The sequence below is a fragment of the Microtus ochrogaster genome, chromosome X (assembly GCF_000317375.1).
Source record: "Microtus ochrogaster isolate Prairie Vole_2 chromosome X, MicOch1.0, whole genome shotgun sequence".
Classification (NCBI taxonomy): domain Eukaryota; kingdom Metazoa; phylum Chordata; class Mammalia; order Rodentia; family Cricetidae; genus Microtus; species Microtus ochrogaster.
Window position 1 is genome coordinate 25,433,979 of NC_022026.1, and position 22,746 is coordinate 25,456,724.

Below are 22,746 nucleotides of genomic sequence, written 5' to 3' on the forward strand. Positions count from 1 at the left end.
TGGTGGTGGTGGTGGTAGTGGTGTGTGGTGGTGGTGGTGGTGGTGGTGGTAGTGGTGTGTGGTGGTGGGTGATGGTGGTGGTGGTTCTTTGAATCCATATGGTTCCATTTGTCAATTCTTGGTCTATTTCCTGTTCTGAGATTTGTTGTCTGTTACTATATCCTTAAGTGTTTACCCTTTGTTTCATTGTTTCCAGTTTAAGATCTAGGTCTCTGATCGATTTTGAATTAATTTTTGTGCAATCTGCGAGCTATGAAATCTAATTTCATTATTTTGCAGGAAGTTATTGAGTTTTGCTGGCAGTTTGTTGAAGGGGCAGTTTTTTCCTCCAGCACATTTTCTTGGCGCTTTAATCAGAAATTAGTTTTCCGTAGCTGTGTGGGTTTATTGCTAGTTCTTCTGTCGTGTTCCCTTGGTCTACATGTCTGTTTAGTGCCAGTAGCTTTACCATAGTCTAATCTGAGGTCAGGTAATGTGATGTCTCCGGCTGTGTTCCTTCTGCTTCGTGTTGTTTTTACTGTGTTCTTTCATATTTCTTATAAATTTTAGGATTCTTTTTTGTCTCTATGAATAATGGATCTCAACATGTAGTTCATTAAGGACTTGGGCATTAGATCCTCCTGCCTCAGCCTCCTGAACCTCCCGAATGCATGCGGCCCTGCACCTGGCCTGACATCCTTTTCAAGGGAGTGTTTCTGTTTGGTAGCACAGTGCTGGAGCACGGGTAAAAACAGCAGCATCGAGTGAGGAACTGGGGAGCAGGATAGCAGAGGAAGGCCAGCAATGGAGTTGGTGTGGGAAGTGTCCACGAAAGCCTTTCACGCTTGATGAATAGCATCACAAATTTCTTTTTAGAAGGAGAGGCAGGGAGTTATTTTAGAGTATATATGAAGGCAGAGGGAACCTAGAGGAAAAATAAGCCTGTCCAGATAAAGCAGAGGGAAGAAATTCTGTCATCTGTGGCAGGCTCAGTACATGCTGACAGCGTTGTCTTTGAGCAGTTCGGTAAATGCTGTTTTGTGTGGATGCCAGCAAGATTTCCACAGAGCAATTGGCACTTTCTAATTCTCTGGTTTGATCCTCAGATGCATTTGCATGCCCATGTTATTTTCCGTGTCTGTACCTTGGGTTTTATATCTCTAAAATGGGAAAAAGTATACCTAAAAATAATTTTTTTAGGATTAAAAAGAATAACAAACAAAATACCTGGCTCATAATCAGAAAATGAAATATGTTATTAATTTTCTCCCTCAGTCCTGTCTTCCCTCCCTACAAATTGCCTCTTATGGGAGGCAGCCAGAAAAGGCCAGACATCTATGGAGACATCTGCTTCAGTTTAGAAGTCATATATTGATCATCACATTAACCAAGTAGAAGCTTAGGGAGCGGCACTTCTACCCCCATGGTAAACTTTGCCCTGCCCGTTGTCAAGCCAGATCCTGTCAGCTCAGCACACACAGTAACTTTTAGCCTTCTACATCGGCCCTGCCTCCGACATCTTTGGATATAGAATACAATCCCCGTGCCATCCTTCTGCTGCTGCTCTCACACTCCCATCCTCTGGGCTGCTGGCAGCAGCAGCTGTGATCTAATGCTATCAGTTAATATAAGAACTGATCTGACTTGTCCAGGGCCATCCAGGCTTTCTCAGTCTAAGTTGCAGCATTGCCAGATTTTTTTTTCTTTTGCTCTTAAATCAGTTAGCAACAAACTTATGTGGTACAGTTTTCGTTAAAGCCTCTGGCCTTCAGCCTTGGCAGCACTCAGATGGGTTGGGTCATGGTAGAGCCCTATAGCCAAATTGCTGGTATAGTTGCGTCTCTAAACCTTCCCCGCCTATCACTTCACCTCCGCTTCCCTCCCTAGTTTCGCTGAGGTTCCTGGTAAATTCCTGGACACCAGAAGAGTTATCAGATAATCAGTTGCTACACATGGTTCTTCCCCTGAGCTGAAGCGGATGATTAACCCCATGTGCTAACAAGCAACCTGAATGGCAGGCTTGGGGAGCAAGTTGCCTCTTCTGCTCACCCACTCTACACCAAAGAGTTGTCGGTTGCTTCCAGCTTTTCTGTTGAAGGTGCTGTGTTGTTTCTGGTATTCCAAATGTGTCACCATCCTAACCTCGCTCCATCTTTACCCCTTCCACTGACCTAGCATGTGAGTGGATTTCATTGCTCTCCCCATTTTTCCCAGAGCAATTAGAAATGGCAGGCGCCTGGTGCCATGTAAAGGGCTTCCTTCCATGGCAGTCGAGTAACTTCGCAAACCGCACTATTGTTCCTTGATGGAATTTTATTCAGGACCCTTTTCTACTGCAGACATGGGCCTGTATGCTTTTTCTTATTCGTTGCATATTTTTATCATTGGTAAGTGTGTGAGGTAGGTTTTACCCTACCCATCTCAAAGAAAGAGTGGCTCAGTAGGAAGCAAATTGCCCAGCATCCCTTGGGCTATAAGATGCAGAGATGTTGCTGGAAACTAGACATTTGGTATGCTTTTTATATAACACATTCAGTTTTAAAGACTTCTTTTAAGCATGTGAATATTTGCCTGCATGTATGTATGTATCATGCACCTTTTGCCCATGAAAGCCAGAAGTGGGTGCCACGTCCCCTGGCACCGAAGTTACAGATAGGTGTGAGCCACCATGCGAATGCTGGAGTTCACATGTGATTCCTTCACAAGAGCAGCAAGGTCTTTTCAACACATAATCATCTCTCTCACCCCACAGTCCTTTTTTTCTGCCTTAGCCACCTCCTTCTTTTCCAGCAAGCATTACTTTGGCGTATACAAATTAGCACGTCTCCTTTTGACCATGTGAGTTTGTTGTCTTTTAAATTAATTTTCTAGGTTAGCATATCGAGTAATGGCTGGTTCATCATAGCATCTTCACGCATATGTGTTATGCTGTGTTGCCATTTATTCCTCTCCTTCGCTAGCCTTTCCTGTGCCTCCTCTACTTGGTTACCTTTCTTTCCCCAGTTAGTGTTCCCCCCTACTTTATTTCCTGTTTGACCCTGTCTCTCCCAGCTGTGGGATTTCAGGTAAATCATAACCTGTCTGAGCCTCTCATTTGTATAAGAGGCTCATAATTGTGCCCATTTATTACATTGCTCTCTCTATTTCCCACCTCCATTACGATCTCTTCCCCCACTCTCCCCAGTTTCTATTTTTGTGGCCCTCCATGTAGATCCCCCACATCTATTGAAATCTAGGGTCTACATATAAGAGAAAACAGGTAGCATCACTCAATGCTGCTTTCTCTGACCGGTTCTGGCTTTACAAAATGCAAGTGTATAATTTCTACAAAAAGATTTAGTATTTGGGGGAGAGTGAAGAGGACAGAAGGGTGTATGCCTTTCTCTTCTATCTGGGCATTCATTCAGACATCACACTAAGCAAAGGGAAAGACCGAGAGGAAAAGCCATGATTCTGCCTTCCCATTGTTCACAGTGAGGATGGCCCATAGGCTGTCAGTCAAAGCCTGGTGTGAGCTATGTTCTTGGATGATAATGAGAGCAGTAAGAGCCAGGGTAAGAAGCCCTTCATTCTGCCTGAGTATAGATATTAAAGTAGGTAGCATGCCACACACACGGGCCCTAGGGCATGTGGGTTTAACAGCCCTGCTTAGTTTCTTTCCTCTCTCTGGTAATATGCTTCTGGGCTTGGAGGGAGGATATTTGCAAGACCTTTTTTAGTCACACAGCCATCAATTCTTCACTGGGGTGACTAATGCTGTAAGTGGCATTTGTATCTGCTCTAAAAGTATTAGGAACAGACTTGCTCCTGCAGTAATGGGCGTTGCTGGCCATTATCCACATTTTCTTGTTTGAACTTATTATGCTTATGCTTTAGTAATCTACTGTTTGGTTTTCATTCTCTGCCGTTCCTGGAGTCTAACTCCAGAGTGTTCCATAAGGATAATTGATGGCTAAGGGGAAAGGAAGGCTATAGGATGTGCATGGAGGAATGTCACAGAGAGCAAGAGATCATTGTAGAAGGCTAGGGCTGAAGGAGAAGAAAAAGCAATCTTCCCCCTGCTCTTTCGCCCGAGGTGGGGTATAGGTGGATATTAGGGAGGGTGTTAAGAAAGCTGCATAAAATCGAGAACTGATGACTGCTGTCTCTCCATAAACCCACACATGCTAAGATATTTGCTCACCACCATTTGGCAGAGGATGGGAAAGGAAGGAGCCAAATGTTTTGGAGAGGGCAGTAAGTTTGTAATGAAACCTATGTTTTGGACCAAGAATCAAAAGCAAATGACCGCCATTTGCTGGAATTCTATAGACTAGAGAGATTGTGTGGTTAAAACCCCATCCTCCATTACTTCCCTTGATATGTGTTTTCAATTTGACCCTGTCTCTCCCAGCTGTGGGATTTCAGGTAAATCATAACCTGTCTGAGCCTCTCATTTGTATAAGAGGCTCATAATTGTGCCCATTGGATTGCTATAACAAGGAAGGGTGGCATGTGTATACCTGTCCCTTTCCAACTACCCTGTAAATGGAAGGAGTTGTTCGGCTTTGATAGCATGCTGTTGTAATTAGGTCAGCTTTACTTTTTATTTCCCCACTATGAGTAGTGTGGGCTAGCACCTCTACCACAGGCAAGATGTGTGTGTGTGTGTGTGTGTGTGTGTGTGTGTGTGTGTGTGTGTGTGTGTGTGTGTGTGTGTGTGTGTGAGAAACGGTAGAAGTAGTCTATAAAGCACCTAGTTATCTAGTAGAGGCTCAAGAAGTGGCAGATTCCAAGACAGGGACATCTACTTTTCTGTATTCTAGAGCCTTGGTGGAATCTCAAATGTAAAATACAGGCAGAAGAAAACAGCTCAGAACTACTTTTTTTTTGTCTTCAGCCTGGCTATACACTTGATAAACACCCAGACAGAAAAAAAAAAAACATTGTGGAGAAAAGAGACAAAAAAGGACATTTAGCTCTTCTTAGTCCAGTTCCAGTCCAGTTGGTCCATGGATCCTCTGACAGTCCTGCTCCAGGGTACTCACCCATACCTCACTTCCTGGAGCTCCCATGCTTGGCCCTCTAATGTGACTGCTTATAGCCCATGCCTATGACTTCTCATCCCAGTTTGGATTTAAGACCCCAGGGAGACTGTATAGGATCACTTGTGTTCATCCCTTGTTGGACACAAATGCTCTCACAAAATCCCTAGTATATTGAATACTTACTTTAGGTCTCAGAATACCCTTGAAGGCCGAGGGTATTGGGCTTGTGTGTCATAGGAAGCTCAGTTGGAAGCCTAAAAAGGGAAAGCTTTCCTCGCTGTCCTTCTAAAAGGCTGCACTGCATTTTTCTTTACTCAATAAATATTTGTTGACTATCTGCCGGTTACATGCAGAGCAATTTACTTGGTTCTCTTGGGGATACAGAGATGAGTCCCACCTGGATCTTGCTCTCAAGTTGCTCCCATTCTAATAGGGGAGAAAGAGCCATGAAAGCAAAGAGCCAAAGTGCAAGATTCAAAGTACAAGACAACCAGTGCCTTCAGAGCTGGAGAAAGGAACTTGGAGAATCTGAAGCTTCCTAAGAGACATGGCACTTAAGCGGATGCAATTTGGGGCATGTGGGAATAGGGTAAAGAGGATCTTGGAAAGATGATTCATTGCAAGACATGCACACAGAACAATAAATAATAATGTTCGTCTAGATGGTAGCATCTGTGAAGAAGAGTGGCGGAAAGCAAGATCAGAAAGGACTGCTAAAGCCCAATGGAAGAGGGCATAGTGAATGCCACCTTAGGCATTTTGGGTATTACCGGCAGGCAACAGGGGGCATGAAATTGAAATCCGTTTATTGAGAGGTAATAAGAAGGTGGAAGAAAGGAAGGGAAAGACTGATAAAGAAATTGAGACTTCCGTAGTATTCCCAAAGAAACATACAAAAGTTAGCAAAGAAAGGCAAAGGTTTACAGACTGATACCATCTGCTGATTGATTCATCTGCAAAACAGTCCAATCTTCCTATTGTACTGGCAGAGAAATGAACCGCTGACTTACACAAGCTAGTTTTAGTATTAAGATGAGAAACCAGGTTTCTTGACTCCTAGTTACATGACTTCTCTCCGTGCTTTGCCAGTTTGACATTGTGGCTTAACTGTGACTGAGACAAATTAGGGGCAAGAAAGAACAACACCGGGGTCTTTCAGCCAAGAAAACTCTTTGCTGCTACTTCAAAGCATGACTTGTAATGAATCATAAGTTGAAGTTGCATATAAAAGGGCCTAATCAGACAAACAGCTAATGGTGCTTACTTCCAGGCCCTAGTCAGATGTCCATTTGGTTGTGGCTGTAAAGGTAATGAGTGAGGCTGCTGTTATGAGGGTGATATCTGCTATACTTCTCAAGAGAAATGAGCCCTAGGCTAGGCATGGCTTCAGGTAGAAATAATTCTAGCTCTGAAAGTGTAGTGTCTTTCCTATCAAACTCCCTCCTTCAATAACTAGTGGAAATGGAGTATCACTGCCATCTCTGCTCATGTGTGACCTGCAACGAGGAAGCGGGTTTGGGTGGCTTACAACTTTACAGCCCACACTGCCCGTCATCGCATGAACCAGGGGAACACTGACATACCCAAGTGCAAGTTCTGTCCTAGTCAAACTAGGAATGCTGAGGATGGATCTGGGTACTGCATATTTAAAGGTCTTCCCGTGTTCTCATGTGCAGCCAGGATTGAAATCCACTGCACCTCTGGTAACCGGAACTACATAGGTTGTAGAAATCACATGCACATGGATCTGTTAATGGTAAGCGTTGAGGTTCCTTTTCATTTTGGAGTGTTTTCCTCAACGGTAGAAAAAACATAACATTTGTGCAGAATGAGGCCCAGTCTTAACTATGAAAACTGAAAAAAGCACTAAATGTGGTGTTAACGATACTTGGATCAGAACTGGTGTTTGGTAATAAAAGTAGCCAGAACTGGAACTGTGTGAGACCCTGGTATTAATCCCCATACTGCAAAATCAGTCAATAAAAATAAATAACTATTGTTTTACTTATTTTTTTTTACTGTTAAACATTATTATCATTTGCAGTTTTCTATTACTGCTACTAATAACAACATAGCAGGCACTGGAAAAGAAGTGGACATGAAAATAGAAAATAATTTTCAATCATTACTCTATTACAATCTGGTAATGGGTAAATAGATTTACCATTCTGAGCCTCAGTTTCCTTCTCTGTAAAATAGAAATGACATGAAGTCTCTATTCTTTCCTTCTCAGATGACTATGAACATCATCTGGGAGAATGTTTCAAACAGTATAAATTTGTTAGGCAAGAAAAGCAATTATTATTACTTTGATGATCTTTTTTTTAATGCAGTTGTAGAAAATCACCCTGATGCTAACTATGGTGAATAGTATATCCATAAATATAAGCTAGAGCCTAGATGGGAAGATAGAAATTCTCTGTAAACAGGAATAATGTTTTACTCATCCCTCTACTAGTATACTACATATACTGTACTATCAGAATTCTGCCTTTTCTCCTGAGATGTTTCATCTGTAACTCAGATTTGAACTGGCTCTAATAAAACATAATTATGGTAATTTTTGATTTTTTGTAAATTTCATACTTGCAAATATACCATTTTTATAATATTTACCACCTCCTCCCCATAACTCCTCCTAGATCCCTCTTTCCTCTCACCCCTTTCAAATTTGTTTCCTCTTCTTTATTTTTATAAAAACCTACTGAGTCTGATTTGTGTGACCCCTGTACTCCTGAGTATGGGGACCATCCACTAGAATGTGTTTGCCCTACCAAGAGCCATAGTGTAAAGAAAACTGACTCTCCTTTCCATAGTAGCTAAGAGCTGTCAGCATCTCCTCAGCTAGGTGTGGACTTACATGCCTCTCCACTCTCCATCCTGGAATGTTGACTAGCTTGATCTTATGCAGGTCTTGTGCATATAACCACAGCAGCTGTGGGCATATGAGTGCAACAGTCTTGCAATGTCCAGAAGACACTGCATTGCTCTTATAATCTTTCCATTTTTTCTTCTGCAATGATCTCTGAGCCTGAGAAGAAATGTGAAACCGTGAACACCTATTCTCTGCACTTTGACTACTTGTGTTTCTGTGTTAAATGTTATCCATGGAACAAATAGACTGCTCTGATGATATCTGACTGCTACATTAATCTGTGTATATAGAGAAATGGATTAAAGGTCAGTTTAATTCTATGTTTATTTATCGATAGCAGTAGGCTTTACCCCTTGACCCAGTGAACTCCTCAACCATGGATTTGAGACCATCCTTAGTACCAGGCCTGTGCTTCTTCCTCTTGAGACCCTAAATTCAATCAGAAAGTAGTTGGTTACTTCTGTTACATTCATGCCATTATTGCAACCATTATCATATCTTTCCAGGCCAGTTGTTATTTTAGTGTATATGATTTACAACTAAGTATGACTACTGATAACTTTCCCCCTAGCAGCTTACATATATCTTCTGGTATTATGAAAGCTAGTCATCAGACAGGAGGCTTCCTGATCAGTACTAATTTTATTTCTCCACATCCTGTGTTCAAAGTACGTGGTATTTTCAGCAAAAGGGTCTTACCATCAAGTTTTGGTGGGCAACCAAGAGCAATTGCAATAGGCTGTGTTGTCCTGGGGTCTCAAAGACACTTCTGATCAACAAATTGAGGGGAGGTATCTCACACCTGACAGCAGGCTTTTTATTTGGTAAGTTATGACTTCTGGAAAGAGCTTTATTCCCTGTGTATGGTGACTCCAATTAAATTATTTTACATATTTAGAAATCTTATACAATAATAGATCTCCATATAGCCTTTTCAAACATCTTTAGTGTTATATTTCCCTACTTGTACACACTCTTATGGAATGGATTTGGTGCTTATGATGTGAGCAAGCTTAGGAATCGATAGAAGGAAAGAAGTAAAAATCATCTAACACTTATTCATGCTTGTTTTGGATAGTATATCATCTAACTTTTTATAATCACCTTATGAAATGAAATTGTTATATACCAATTTCCCAAGTGAGAAAATTATAGTCAAAGACATTAAATCACTGTCCAAGTTCTCACTGCTTGGAAGTTTATAAATGTAAGTTTCTGTCCCACCCAGTCCCATAGCCATTCAATCTCAAATAAACACACAAAGGCTTATGTTAATCATAAACTGTTTGGTCTATTGCTCAGACTTATTACTGTCTAGCTCTTACAACTTAAATCAACCTGTAATTCTTATCTGTAGTTAGCCACGTGACTTTCAGTAAGAAATTATCATCTTGATTCCTCTGTGTCTAGTCAGTAACTGACTCTCTGACTTTCCTCCTCCCAGAATTCTCCTAGTCTGGTTGCTCTGCCTATACTTCCTGCCTGGCTACTAGACAATCAGTGTTTTATTAAACCAATATGAATTACAAATATTTACAGTGTACAAGAGCATTAACCCACAGCAGAAATAGCAGAATAAAGCCAAACATCCAGGTTTTCACAATTCTAGAACCTCTGTATTTTCTTCTGTGGCATACTGTAGCTCAGACTCAAAATAACCACACAGAAACTATATTATTTAAATCACTGCTTGGCCCCTTAGCTCTAGCTTCTTATTGGTTAACCCTTTCATATTAATTTAACCCATTTTTATTAATCTGTGTATGGCCACGTGGCTGTGGCTTATCGGCTAAAGTTCTGGCATCTGTCTCTGGTGGGGCTACATGGCATCTTTCTGTCTCTGCCTCATTTCTCCCAGCATTTAGTTTAGTTTTCCCTGCCTATCTAAGTTCTACCCTGCTATAGGTCCAAAGCAGTCCTTTATTAAACAATGATATTCACAGCATACAGAGGGAAATCAGCATACTAATATAACCTAAAATCAAGACTTGTTTTGATGGGGTAGTGAAGAGACCAGTTTGATAGAGTAGGCTTGGTAGGTAATGTCCAGTGGTTATTCCTGAAACAATGATTTGTAGCTAGTTTAAAGAAGGCCTTGAATTATGTTGAGAAGTTTGAACTTTATCCTGTGCATTTTAGAGTTACTGAGAAGGACTTGAAGAAAAATAAAACTGTGTAAACTTTTGTAAATCCTATAGCAAGCAGTATTATGTAGATGGAATTTGACGTTTTTAATTTTACTTTAAGCATCTTGCAGAAAGAATGAAAATTAAGATCTAATATTAAGCAAATATCAGGATATAATCCACTTCATTGTTACACATATGGCTATATTAATATCATCTTCATTGAGACACAAGTACTTTTTGGCGGAGTTTTGTTTCCTTCTTTCTTGTTGAGACAGAGTCTCCCTCTGTAGCTTAGGCTTGCCTGGAACTCACTATGTAGACTAAGGTGGCCTCTAACTAATGTCAGTCCTGTTGCTTTAGAGTCCTCAGCACTGGGACTTGAGTGACCATGCCAAGCTTTATGAATTCATTTTTACTTTATTTCAATATACATTTTTGTCTTGACCTTGTCCAAGTTCTTGTCAGTTTATATGCAATATGTGTTAGTTTCTTGTAAGAGTAAATTGTTTGGTTAGCTTTTGTAGTTCTGGCTGATATTTTGCTATGTATGTTTTGTGCCAATTGGTTTTTCTTATTTTTTATCTTGGATGAATTCTTGTAAGGTTTTTTTCAAAGTGGAATTACTAGATAAACATGTATGAATTATTTATTACCTATGCATAATTTTGTGTTACATCCAGATTGTTCCAAAATACTTGATAGGTATCTAGATAGAATTAGTCCAGTTTATCTTGCCACCAGCAGTATGTGAATACCTGTTTTTACCATAATCCTGCCAGTACCATTTCATAAAAACTATTTGTTTATTTCTTCCAATTAAACTGTAAGCCAGAAATGTGGAGATAGCAACGTGAGGTAGAAGAGTACTTTAGTATTGAAAGGACCGGGAATTTTTTGAGGTTTATTTTAGTTTTCATTTTATGTACATACGTATGTTGATGTGCACATGATACAGTTGCCCACAGAGTCCAGCAGAGAATGTTGGGTCTGGAGTTGCAGGTTTTTCTAAGCCTCCTGACATAGGTGCTAGGGATGCAGTTTGTGTCCTTTGGAAGAGCAGTAAATACTTTCAACTGCTGAGTCATTTCTCCAGTCTCAGGATCTGATTTTAGTAGGGATGACTTTATCAAATTTAAGTTCCTCATCAATCACCTACTCTATGGCATTAATCACCTACGATGTGGCTGGCACTGTAATAAACATACTAGTTCCTAACTTAGTCCCTTCGATCTCTATAAACAAATGTGTTGCTACTCTGAATTGTAAAGCCAAGGAAATGTAGAATTAGAAAATTCGTAACAAATGTAAGGTACATGAAATTGTACAGTCTAGGTTGGAATATAAGCTTTCTAAAGGGCATCAGCCAGAAGAATTTTAAAACAAAAGTAGAGTTGTTAGCTAAGAAGAAATGGGGACCAGAGAAGATGACCCAGCCAACCCCAGGTCGTCTACTGACATTTAGTGTTCTATTTGGGCGACTATTTATGTCCTTGTTATTGCTTTCTCTTTTAGGAGATACTGACTGTTTCAGCAAAGTTCGGCCCCCAGGAGAAAAGCAAACAATCATCCGTCCTCCAGTGAGACCCCCAGACCCTCCTTGCCGGGCCAGTGTTTCACAGAAGCCAGAACCAAAGCCAGATACTGTGGCTGGCAATGCAGGGGAAATCCCATCATCTGTGTAAGCAATGTTTTCCCTCAACTTGATCTAAGGCCTGTGCTGACCACTAGAAGTGCCTTTAGGGTCGCCATCTCTGGTTGCTAAGTGTATACAGCAGACAACTCTGGAACATCATTCTCTTTATAATCTAGGAGACTATCCAGTGTCATCCCTGTGTGGAATATTCCATTCAGTATCCAAAGTTGGGCTATTTCACTACATTTGAAGACTTTTTCAAAGTCTTATATAAAGATTCATTTGTTCTTAGCTGCCCTGATGTCTATGGAGGAAGAAAAATTACTTTCAGTTTTTTGCTCTAAAAATCTTTTCTATTTTGTGTTATTGCTACTGGTTATTCAAGTAATTTAATGAGCATGTAATTTTTGTCATTGTACTTGTGCTTGGGGCTTTTTTTCTTTCTTTCTTTCTCGCAAGGGTACATTTAAAAAAATCATCCAAAATGACTCAGGTCCTCTAAAGATCCTCTTACAGGATACCCAATAGGCCCTCTGGTTGGGGAGCCAGGGAAAAAGTAGAGCCAAGAAACCAGCTGTGCTTGGCCATAGCTAGCCTGACTGGCCTCTCCTCATGCCCTCCTAAGACCGTCTTCCTGGACCATTAGCACATCACGTCCAGACCCTTCTTTTTCTTGTGTCTTTTATTTTCCATAATTGTAAAACTTAGGGAAAGATCAAAGCCTCCACAACTTCCACTAATTAGCAATGTGTATTTGCAAAGCTCCCTCAGTCACACTTTGAAACCAAAGACTGTTTTCATTTATTTTTCCAAGGACAGGTCTGAGTGAGTCTCAGACTTTGCCATTCTGGATCTATAGGTAGTAAAGGATCTTTTTTTTTTTTTTGCCCTGGGGTGCCTATGGCTTCAGAACCATTTCTCATTCTGATATTCGAGTTTTGCTCTGGGCTTTTTGCGAGCCGGGGTAGGGCCTGGTATTGGTGACCTATCTGGTACTGAGTGTCATGTCCTTTCCATTGGTCTTTGATTCTCACATGTATTCCACTGTAGCTCATCAGACTTGCTTGGCTTCTATTTGCAGGGTGGCATCCAGGACCAGATTCTTTGAAACAGCATCCCGGAAAACTGGAAGGTAAGAGACACAGAAGAGAGGGCAAATGGCAGTATTGAATGGATGCATCAAGTGCAGCTCATCAGGTTTTGCTCTTTCCTCCTCCTTTTCTGTTTCTCTATAGTTCTTGTTTTCTCCCCTCCTCTCTGTCCCTCTCTCCCTTTTCCTCTCCCACCTTTCTCCTGCAATCATCGTAGATTGGCTTCTATTCTTATCAGTGTCCTGTCTTTTTCTCTTGCTTGTTCTTACACGTGTCTCTGCCATTCTCAGTTTTTCTGCCACTTTTTGCACTTCTCGCTCTGTGTTCTCTTTATGCCATCCTTCTTGCTTTTCTTAACTTGTGTCTCTGTTGTCTCTTTTTGTACTCATTTTTTCCATTTCTTCTGCTTCTCGTTCTCTTTCACAGACACACATGTTCATGTACTCTGTTGTATGTACACAAATGTTGTCCTAGTTAGAGTTACTGTTGCTGTGATGAAACACCACGACTAAAGAAACTTGGGGAAGGAAGGGTTTACACTTTCACATCATAGTCTATCACTGAAGAAAGTCAGGACAGGAACTCAAGCAGGGCAGGAGCCTGGAGGCAGGAACTGATACAGAGGCCATGGAGGGGTGCTGCTTACTGTCTTGCTCCACGTGACTTGCTCAGCCTGCTTTCTTATAGAACCCAGGAGTACCCACAATGGCTGCTACCCCCAATCAATCACTAATAAGAACATATTTTGCACACTTGCCAAAAGCCTGATCTTATGGAGGCATTTTCTCAGTTGAGGCTCCCTCCTCTCAGATAGCTTGTGTCAAATTGACATAGAACTAGCCAGCGCACATCCCAAAGCTATGCTGAAAAAAAGAAACCTTGCATCAGTGAAGGTCTTTTTGTTGCTATTATTTTACTTACTTACACATCATAGTGTATAAGGTCAGCTGACAAAGGCTTGTAGAATATAGCATTCTATTGTCTATGGGTTCAGAGTAAGTGTGGCTCCCATTTCAAAAGTAAGTAGTTGACTAAATGATTATCAAACTGACCATTCATCTAAATCTCTTGAAAAATTGTTTAAAAAAATCCCAGATTCCTGGCTTCTCCTCTACACTCACTAAAATTATCTTTTGACTGGTACACGAGAATCCATTATTTCCTCCTTTTGTCATCCCTCTTCCCTATTTCCTTTCTCCTTCTTTTCCTTCTGCTCATCCTTCCTTCTATTTGTTTTTAATTTTTTTTTCCAAATGCTGGTACAAACTGTTCAAGCTCTGGGCATTTGGGAGCATTTGCATAAAAGCATCCAGAGGAATGGTTGCTTAGTCTTCAAGGTGTTTGCTGTGAGTTTGTTTCATGTGGCTAATCTGAGAATTTTTTTAATTGTGCTTCTTGGCCAAGAACAAGAGTTAATGTTTTTAGGCTGCCAGCCTAAAAATGGAGCCAGGATAGGTTTGACATTCTCTTCCCAATACCATGAATCTTATTCACCAGGATGTGATTCCACATGGCAAGTCACCACAGGCAGCTCTTGGGATCAGCCAAATTCTGTTTAGACAATAACTTATCATTTATTTTTACCAGAACAGATCAAAGTGAGGCTAAACCCCTCATTTCTTTTATCAGAGGGTGGAAAATGAAGAGGCTTTGGAGTGTAACTGGGAATTATATCTCAGTGCTAAAGTATTTGTACATCATGCTTGAAGCCTTGAGTTCCACAGAGTGGGGCGAGGCAGAGAGGGAAAGAGAGGTTCTTAATAGAGTTGCCTCCTGTGGGTGACACTACTTCCTCCCTCCCTAGGATAAAGAAATCCTTTGAGAAATAAACACCAGAGAAATTGAAGGAAATAAACTGGAATGAACAAAAAGAATCAGGCATATTGAAGAGTTAATACATGAGCTGGGGCTTGATCAAATAGAAATACACAGCAAAATTTGGGGATTGATCTGTATCTTAGTTCAGGCTGTCAAGACATTAAGAAGGGAATATTTAAGAGGCATGAACAAAGTCTAGTAGAATTTCTAGTGAAGGCTAACTTTCAGTAGGAAAACCATGGCCAAACTGATGTCGAGGGCATGGAAAGACATTAGCAAGGGGGTAGGATTTGTCATCCAGTGCTCAGGGCAGACTTAGACCAAGAACAATGCCGGAAGGCCTTGTCCAAAGCAGGTACTTCAGCCTATGCTATTCTATCCTCTCTTTATCTGGGCTTCTCAAACCTAGCCTTAATCCTGTTCTGTGTCCTAAGAATCACCTTGGAAGGAATGTAAGTAAGGCTAAAACATACCTGCCTTCAATGTACCATCTTGGCTAGCTGTAGGTTTTTCTTACTCAGAAGCTGCTTAGGAAAAATATTCTTCCTACCTTGAACCCACCACTACCAGTAGTGTATTCACAGGCTGGCCGCTGAGCAAGACGTTCCCAGTCATGTGGCTAATCCCTTATATGGTCATTGTTGCCTACCTCTTCGATCATCTTGCCTTGCCACTTTTAGTTTTTCCTTTGCATGCTTGACTGTAGCCTGCCAATTTGATAGCATCTGTTCCTCATTCTCTTGCCCTCTTCAACAGTTAAAAAGAAAAAAAAACTCAAAGAAAATATAATTAGAGATTTGTCAGGAAGAAAAGGGAAGAGAGAATATTCCATAAGGCAATGTAGCTTCAGAAGTGATTAGTGTTCCACTTTGTCTATAATGTGGGGTTGAAAAGAAGAAAGCTTAGCTGAACGGAACACCAGGAAAATGGATTAGAGCCAGACTGCAAAGGTCTTGAATGACATATTAAGGTGTTTGCTCTTTGTATTGTAGTCTGCTGGGGGCAGGCCGTTGAAGATATTTAGGTAGTTGTGCACATTCTGAGCTGGCTGAGTTGTAACAAGATCACTCTGGTGGTAAAGATGGGAAGCAGGGAGACCAATTTGGAAACAAATCTTGCTGGCAGGAGCTGATGGAAGGTCTGACCTAAGGTGTTGCTGTGGGAATGGAATACAGAGACAGATGTGCGTTCGGTTCCAACAGACCCTGCTGACTTTTCAGATGGGAGGCACTGTGGAAGTGCTGAGAGAGATAAGTCTAACTTGGGCAATTTGGTAGATGGCACAACAATTAATCATAAAGAAACAGGTTTTGTGAGACATTTGCTGTGCTCAGGTTCAGACAGTCCCTGTGAAGACACTGTGAGACATCCAGGTAGAGATGCCCAGTGAGTAACTGCAACCTAAACTAATTGTCAGGGTGGGGCCTGTACAGATTTAGTAATAGAAATGCTAGGGATGACCAATGTTTTATAGAATTCTAGGAAGCAAGGGGGGGCAGAATTCAGAATTCTAGTGTGGGGCATCACATATATACTGTATAATATGAGTAGTGACACTTTGGAAGAAGATTCCCAATAGTTGGTGGCAATTAAAACCATGAATAGGAATAAGATAATTTAGGCAACTATTTATAAGTAGTTTCAAGAGATGAGAGAAAAGTAGAAGGCTGTGGATATAGCTGGGGGAACCAGCTGTTATGTGGGATGCTCTGGCTATATTGTTATATTGTTAGGAGATTTCTTTTCTTTTTTTAAATTTTTTTATGCCTTATTTAACTTTATTTTATGTGCATTGGTGTGAAGGTGTCAGATCCCCTGGAATTGGATCTTCAGACAGTTGTGAGCTGCCATGTGGGTGCTGGGAATTGAACCCGGGTCCTCTGGAAGAGCAGTCAGTGCTCTTAACCACTGAGCCATCTCTCCAGCCCAGGAGATTTCTTTTCTATCGTTGTCTCTTTCTCCCAGTTCTCAGCTGAGTATGGAAGGCGAATTTAGGGCTGATCAGCAGGCTGACCAGAGCTTGTGTGGTTTTTGTAAGACCAAGGAGGACTTATGTTTTACACGGTACTGTCCCCTGCCTTCTTGTCCTTCTAACCAGCAGTGATAATCATGTGATGTGAACTGTGGTCTTGGGTCAGCTTCTCTCTTGTGTCTAGTTTCCCAGGGAACCCTGATTGCTCTTTGAGCTGATGAGGGAGGGGGACTTGATCGGGGGAGGGGGAGGGAAATGGGAGGCAGTGGCGGGGAGGAGGCAGAAATCTTTAATAGATAAATAAAAAAAAATAAAAAAATAAAATGAACTGGTGGGAGATATTAGGCAAGCACCTACTGAGCTACATTTTCAGTCCCAATATTTTTCTTATTTAATAACTTCATTAATTTATTCATATCAATATGAATATCCCAAATAGTCGATGGATTAGGATTTGTTGCTCTCTATTAAACAGTATGAAGTTCAAAAAAAAAATAAAAAAAAATTGTTTTAGCTCCCGAAAGGTGGCTTGTGTCTAGAATAGTGGGTTCTCTAAACCTTCCCAACCTAGAAGAATGGAACCAAATGCAGTAAAAGATCTGAGCAGAATAATTTCCCCCTAACCGACTTGTTTACCATTAACCTTTTCAGTCCTGACGTCAAGGGCTTCATTGAGCTCTCTTTCTTTTGCCCACAGCTCTCAAGGAAAACTTCCTGGAGATGAGAGCTGAGGCCACAGGTATGTTGTTTCTACCCTTCATGACAAAATGTTCAAATAAGCCCTTTTCATGGCTAGGATTTTGAAGACTAGAATATCACACAAGTCCAGAGGGTAGGACCTTACTCCATGTCTCAGTTTGCTCCCCTAAAATTACATACTTCATTTGTGCAGTTTCAAATGATTTGCAGTTTTCTTTCCCTGCCATTTCCCCTTCCACTATATTATTGTAAGATTGCTTTTCAGCCGAATTCATTAGAAATCCCAGGCTGGATATTTTGGCCAAGCATGTTTTCTTTTCCAAATCTCAATTTCTGTTTGTAAAATGAGACGATGGACCTGCCTGCCTCTCCTATTGTTTGAGTCTCTAAGGATGCCAGTGACTTCCTCTTTGATATTTAGACAAATATCAATGTGTCTATAGTGGGACTTCATTCCTTGAGACCAAGTAACTACTAGAGTTCTTCCCACCTGAACCATCCTCTGTGGTCCTTTATGTTCATTTGAGTGTGCAGAACTTTCATATCCATGATCTCATTTGATCCACATCCCATGCCAGAAAGAAGGAGGATACTATGTGTTCCAACTCAACAAACAAAGGAACTTAAGTTCAGAGGGGATAAGTGACTTGCTAAGGTCACAGGAGGCTTGGTGGTCAGGGAAATGTCTTTCTCTGTGTAAGACTTTTGATTGCTTGGTTATCAGATCTCTGGCATGACATGAACCAATGTGAACATTAATGAGGTCCAAGTATCTGGAGTTTGGCTTGCCATGTGCTCCTTAGCCTTCTGTGTTTTCCTGTCACTGCCAGTCCTCCATGACCTAGAGATAGATAAGCTGCGTCTTATCAGCCTTAAGAATGAAGGCCTGGGCAAAGGAAGTTTGGATATACCGAAAGGAGCGCAAAGGCAATGACTAAGATGCAAGGGAGGAGAACGGAACAGAGCGGCAGGCTCAGAACTTTTAGTGTCAGGATTTTGCTTCCCCTGTTGGTAGATTGTTTTAGGGAATTGGAGGTGGGGTCAAAGACAGTCTCTAGTCCTATTTAGAGCAGCCTTGACCTGCTGTTTGGGGTCTAAAGTACAAAGTCCCTTTTCCAGACTAGGTACTAATTAGGGTAAGAAACTAGAGAGACCCCCCCCCTTTTCTAACACCTGTTAAATATTTACCCAGGCTTACCTAACTCCCTATTTTTTTTCTTTTCATTTTAGGTTTGAAAGGACTTGGCCTCGAGGGACCCTTTCCAGGTTGGGGAAGGGTCTACTTCAAACTCATGTGAGCTATTTGGTGCTGAAGAGCAGCTCATTTCCGGCCTCGAACCCTCAGTGTCTGGGAAGCTATAAAATAGGGAGCACATGTCTGAGACATGTGTTTGTTTCTCCTTTGTATTCTCTCTTCATCTCCCCAGAATGTCTGTTGTGAGCAGCTCCAAGGACACTGGATGGCAGGATTCTCTTAAGCTCCAAGCTCTACTGACGTGAAAATACCCACTGACCCGTATTGAAGAGGGGAGCCCAGCTTTCTACTCTTCTCTGAACTTGTTGTCTCTTCAAAGGTCACTGGACTCGGAATGATTCAGGGCTAAAGACTGATCTTGGGGGCCTCACCCTGATCTAAAGGCTACCGGAGTTGGGGCCATTGTTTACCTTATTTGGAAGGGACTAGGGATGTTAGCTGAATATTGGAGAATTGTGTCACGTCTCTTTCTGAGAATATGGACACTAACTAGTACCAGATTGGCACTCTGGTACCATGACATGTTAATGATATCCAGTGGGGCCAGGCCGCGTGGATCATTCCCACACAGTGTCCTTCCCAGCGCTAAGCATGTGTTGCATGTCAAAGCCTAGGCTGTCTGGATTTTCCTTTTTCCTACTTTCACCTAATAGCTTCCTTTCCAGCAATCCACAAATAAAACAAAGCAGAAAACGTCTTTGTAAAAAACAAAACAAAACAAAACGGGGAGGGCCAAGTGTTAGGAAAAATTGTTAAGATTGACTTGAGTACGAGCAATTGTTGCTATTGCTTCTTATTTGCCTCTCGCTTACATGTTCTTTTATTTCTTGAAGAAAAAGCAAACAAGCAAATCTTATAAGCAAACAAAACTAATTCTTAGCCAAGTGCCTGTGGATTCTGGAACTCCATGATGCCCCCAAGATGACATATACAATTCCATGAGGGTAATGCCTTTTCTGAGCAGATGGTTCATAACATTCTACTGGATTTCAAATGGGACTGCAACCCAATAAAGGTTAAGAACCACAGCCCTTGAGATAAAAGACTCTTTACAGCCCATAAAGGGTTGGATTAGAAGGAACTTTCAAACGCATTTATACTAACAACAGCTTAGTTTACATGACGAGCAAGTTAGCGACCACAAGAGGACGAGATCCCAGGTGTCTGAGCTCCTACATAAGGTTCTTTTTAGTACACCACATTTATCGAGGAAGGGGGCCTTGTAGGTGGTGGCTTTAATGGTTCTTTTGGGAGGTATTGGCTTTTATTCTCTTTCTTGAGCCTCTCATATTTGCCAGCAAGTGGAAAATTCAAGCTACAAGCTGCTGGTCCTTTCAGCACTGCTGGAGTCACTGAAAGTGCACTAAAGCGAAAGCTGTGCAGGGAGTAGGAAATCTGAAGAATAGACATTTTTGAGGCCTGGTTTTTAGGGTGTTGATGCTTCTGTTTCTGTGCAGATGCCCGGGCCCTGGCCTCTGAGGCTTGCGGGGCTCTTACTGAGTTCTGGTCTTAGAGCTGTATCCTCTCCGTTAATGAGAAAAGCCAGTGTATGTGTAGAACTTGGTCACTGGAGTGAGCCAGGATCCATGAAGGATTAGGAAGACAGTTTGAGTCTAGTTTTCCTCAGGCAAAAGGCCGTGGTAAACACTAAAAGTCTTAGAGTACTATGGAGAGGCAGAGAAAGACACTGCAATCCCAATAGAAGAAGTTTCTAGAAACTTTACACTGTGATTGCTATGTTATGTGGGACATGGATGAAAACTCAGCTGAGAAGGAGGGGTCCCCAGCTTTGGAGGCCAGGGAGCAGTTGCTGGGGTGGTTCTACTTCTGCATCAACTCCCTTTGGAGAATGAAACAAAGTCTCTCCCTTTGACAACCTGCTTTAAAGAGCAATATGGCTGTGGTGAAGCATGCTGTCATGAAGTGAGATTGGCCTGGTCCATCTCTGCTTGATACGTAGATGCTCACTCCAAAGAGGGGATCAGAAGAGGCCATATGTGCGTGGGTATCTCTGGGAAATTAGCAACAACCCTAGCAAATAGGTGAGAGAACTGTTAAGTCTTGAACTGATAGTGACGACGGAAGCGCTAACACTTATTAAGCACCCACTGAATACCAGATACTTCAAATACCTTAGATGTCATCCTAGTAAGAATCATGCAAGTACTCAGCTTCTTGTACAGACTAAGAGGGTACCCAGTTGTGTTGTTACTGGCTCTAGTACACAGACATAATGTATACTAGAAGTGTGATTTCCACCCTGACCTCTCAGAATTTTCAGCCTCTGCAATTTTCCCTATGTCATTCAGAGGTAGGTATTTAGACGGAGGACACACATTGCTGGCGGTGAGTTGCCTCTTGACTCCCATACGCCTAACCAATATGGAAAGGAAAGCAGTGAGGGAGGGAAGTGGTGCAAGGCCGCCTCGTAAGGGAGTAGACCATAGGCTGAAAGATGATCCCTAGTTGGGTTTTCTTTTCACTCTGAGTGCATCATATTTTTAATATGTTTTAAGAGATCATCGAACCTCACCTTGTGAAGTGAAGAATTTGTTGTGATCGGTAGCTGTGAATTAGTCGCTGTAGTCACTTTCCAGAGAGAAAGGGTCCTTCCAGGTGTGGCTGTGTTTTCCCAGTACATGCCTACCTGTCACGTGTACAGTTTGATCAAGAAGACTGGTGATACCCATGCACGCACTTGGAGAGAACGGAAGTTCTCTGTGCCTTTGTGGAATTTGATGCCCTGGGGTCACCTTGCTACAAAGGTTTTCCGTGGTGAAAGCAAAAATCAGGGGTCATTTAGTAAAAAGAAATTTCATTGAATTTTTATATTTCAAGTTGAAAGAGAGGTATTAAGAAGTATCCAGCCAGCACAGGACAAAAACTAAACATTCTATTTAAGAAACAAAATAGTGTCGTGTAAGAGTGCTTTGGAAGTAATGGGCTACAATGGGGAAGCATCTTCCCCTTTTCAAGACATTACTTTATTCTGTAAGAACTACAAAAAGTAAAGGAAGTAGTTCTGCAACTCATGAAATAATTGCTTTTGAAAGAACATGGACCAGTGAAGCTGTTATTAAAGAAGGAGCAGACAATTGACCTTGACACATTAGACGCCTACCTACAAAAGCTTTAGCAACAACAGCAACGGAAAATCCAGAGTGAATCTAAATAACAAGATATTGTCAATGAAGTAAAGCCTTCATTTTCATATGAAATTGCCTATATGAACTATGAGTGTGAAATAAGAGAAAAGAATTAGATCCTTGAGCCCACTCGTGTGATTTTCAATTAAGTGCTTGAATAAATGTCCTCCATCTGCAGTCTCATGATGGAAACAATCTTTCAGCATATCAGGAATGATGGTGCACCCACCATCTTCCTCTCATGCTGTCTTGTAAAAACATTCAAAGAGAACTCGGCACAAAATATTTTTGAACCCAAGAGTCTTAATCTATTCAGCTTTGCCATTCTGTCAAGCTGTATAGCATCAATAAGTGATAGCTAGCAACTCTGTCTTGTAGGTAAGGAAACTTGAGGTCCAGGGAGGTAAAAATGACTTACCCATAAGAAGACTCTTGAAATTGATTAAAGTCCAAGATTGGGAACTGCAAATAGCTTTTTATTTACCACAGTGCCACAAAATTAGTAGTGAAAACAAACCTCTGGGCTAGAGAGATGGCTCAGCCGTTAAGAGTACTGCTTGTTCTTCCTGGGGTCCTGAATTCAGTTCCCAGCACCTATATGACAGCTCACAACCATCTATAAGTATAGTCACAGGGGATCCAATGCCCCCTTCTAGTTTGCAGAAGTACACGCAGACAAAATACCCATATACAGAAAATTCATAAATAAATAAATCTTCAAAAGAAAATGAATCCCAAATAAGTGGAGATGTTTCAAAATAGGATTAATAAAAATATCAGTTTTGGCCTTAGCATTACCTGGCAACTCATTAGAAACGCAGATTCCTCGGATCTACCTGAGACATCTGGAATATGAATCTGTATTTTAACAAGACCCCACAAGAGATTTCTATGCACATTAAAATTTTGAGAAACACTTGGCTTAGTCTGCTCTAATTGAGAGTCCATAACGCTCTGCTTCTTTCATCGGTTTACACGTGGCCTGCGACTGTGTTGACAAGTGAATGAAGTTCCTCTATGTCCAAGAATAGCAGGCCAAGTCCAGGGAATAAGCAGACTGAAAGTGACTTGGCTGTCAGACTGTGCAAGGGAAGCAGTGCACAGACATGTGGCAGTTGGATG

The 22,746-nt window shown here is 41.4% G+C and overlaps 1 protein-coding gene across 2 annotated transcripts in view; it reads left to right on the forward strand.

Annotated features, from left to right (window-relative positions):
- Nucleotides 1–22,539, forward strand: part of Ophn1 (oligophrenin 1) — a 351,260-nt gene extending 328,721 nt beyond the window's left edge. For both annotated transcript variants that reach the window (XM_005358630.3, XM_013350521.2), the window contains exons 22-25: nucleotides 11,523–11,688; nucleotides 12,725–12,775; nucleotides 17,222–17,263; nucleotides 18,454–22,539. In XM_005358630.3, coding sequence (XP_005358687.1) covers nucleotides 11,523–11,688; nucleotides 12,725–12,775; nucleotides 17,222–17,255 — 251 coding nt within the window. In that variant the 3' untranslated portion in view covers nucleotides 17,256–17,263; nucleotides 18,454–22,539. The remainder of the gene's footprint in view (nucleotides 1–11,522; nucleotides 11,689–12,724; nucleotides 12,776–17,221; nucleotides 17,264–18,453) is intronic.
- The last annotated feature ends 207 nt before the right edge of the window (nucleotides 22,540–22,746 follow it).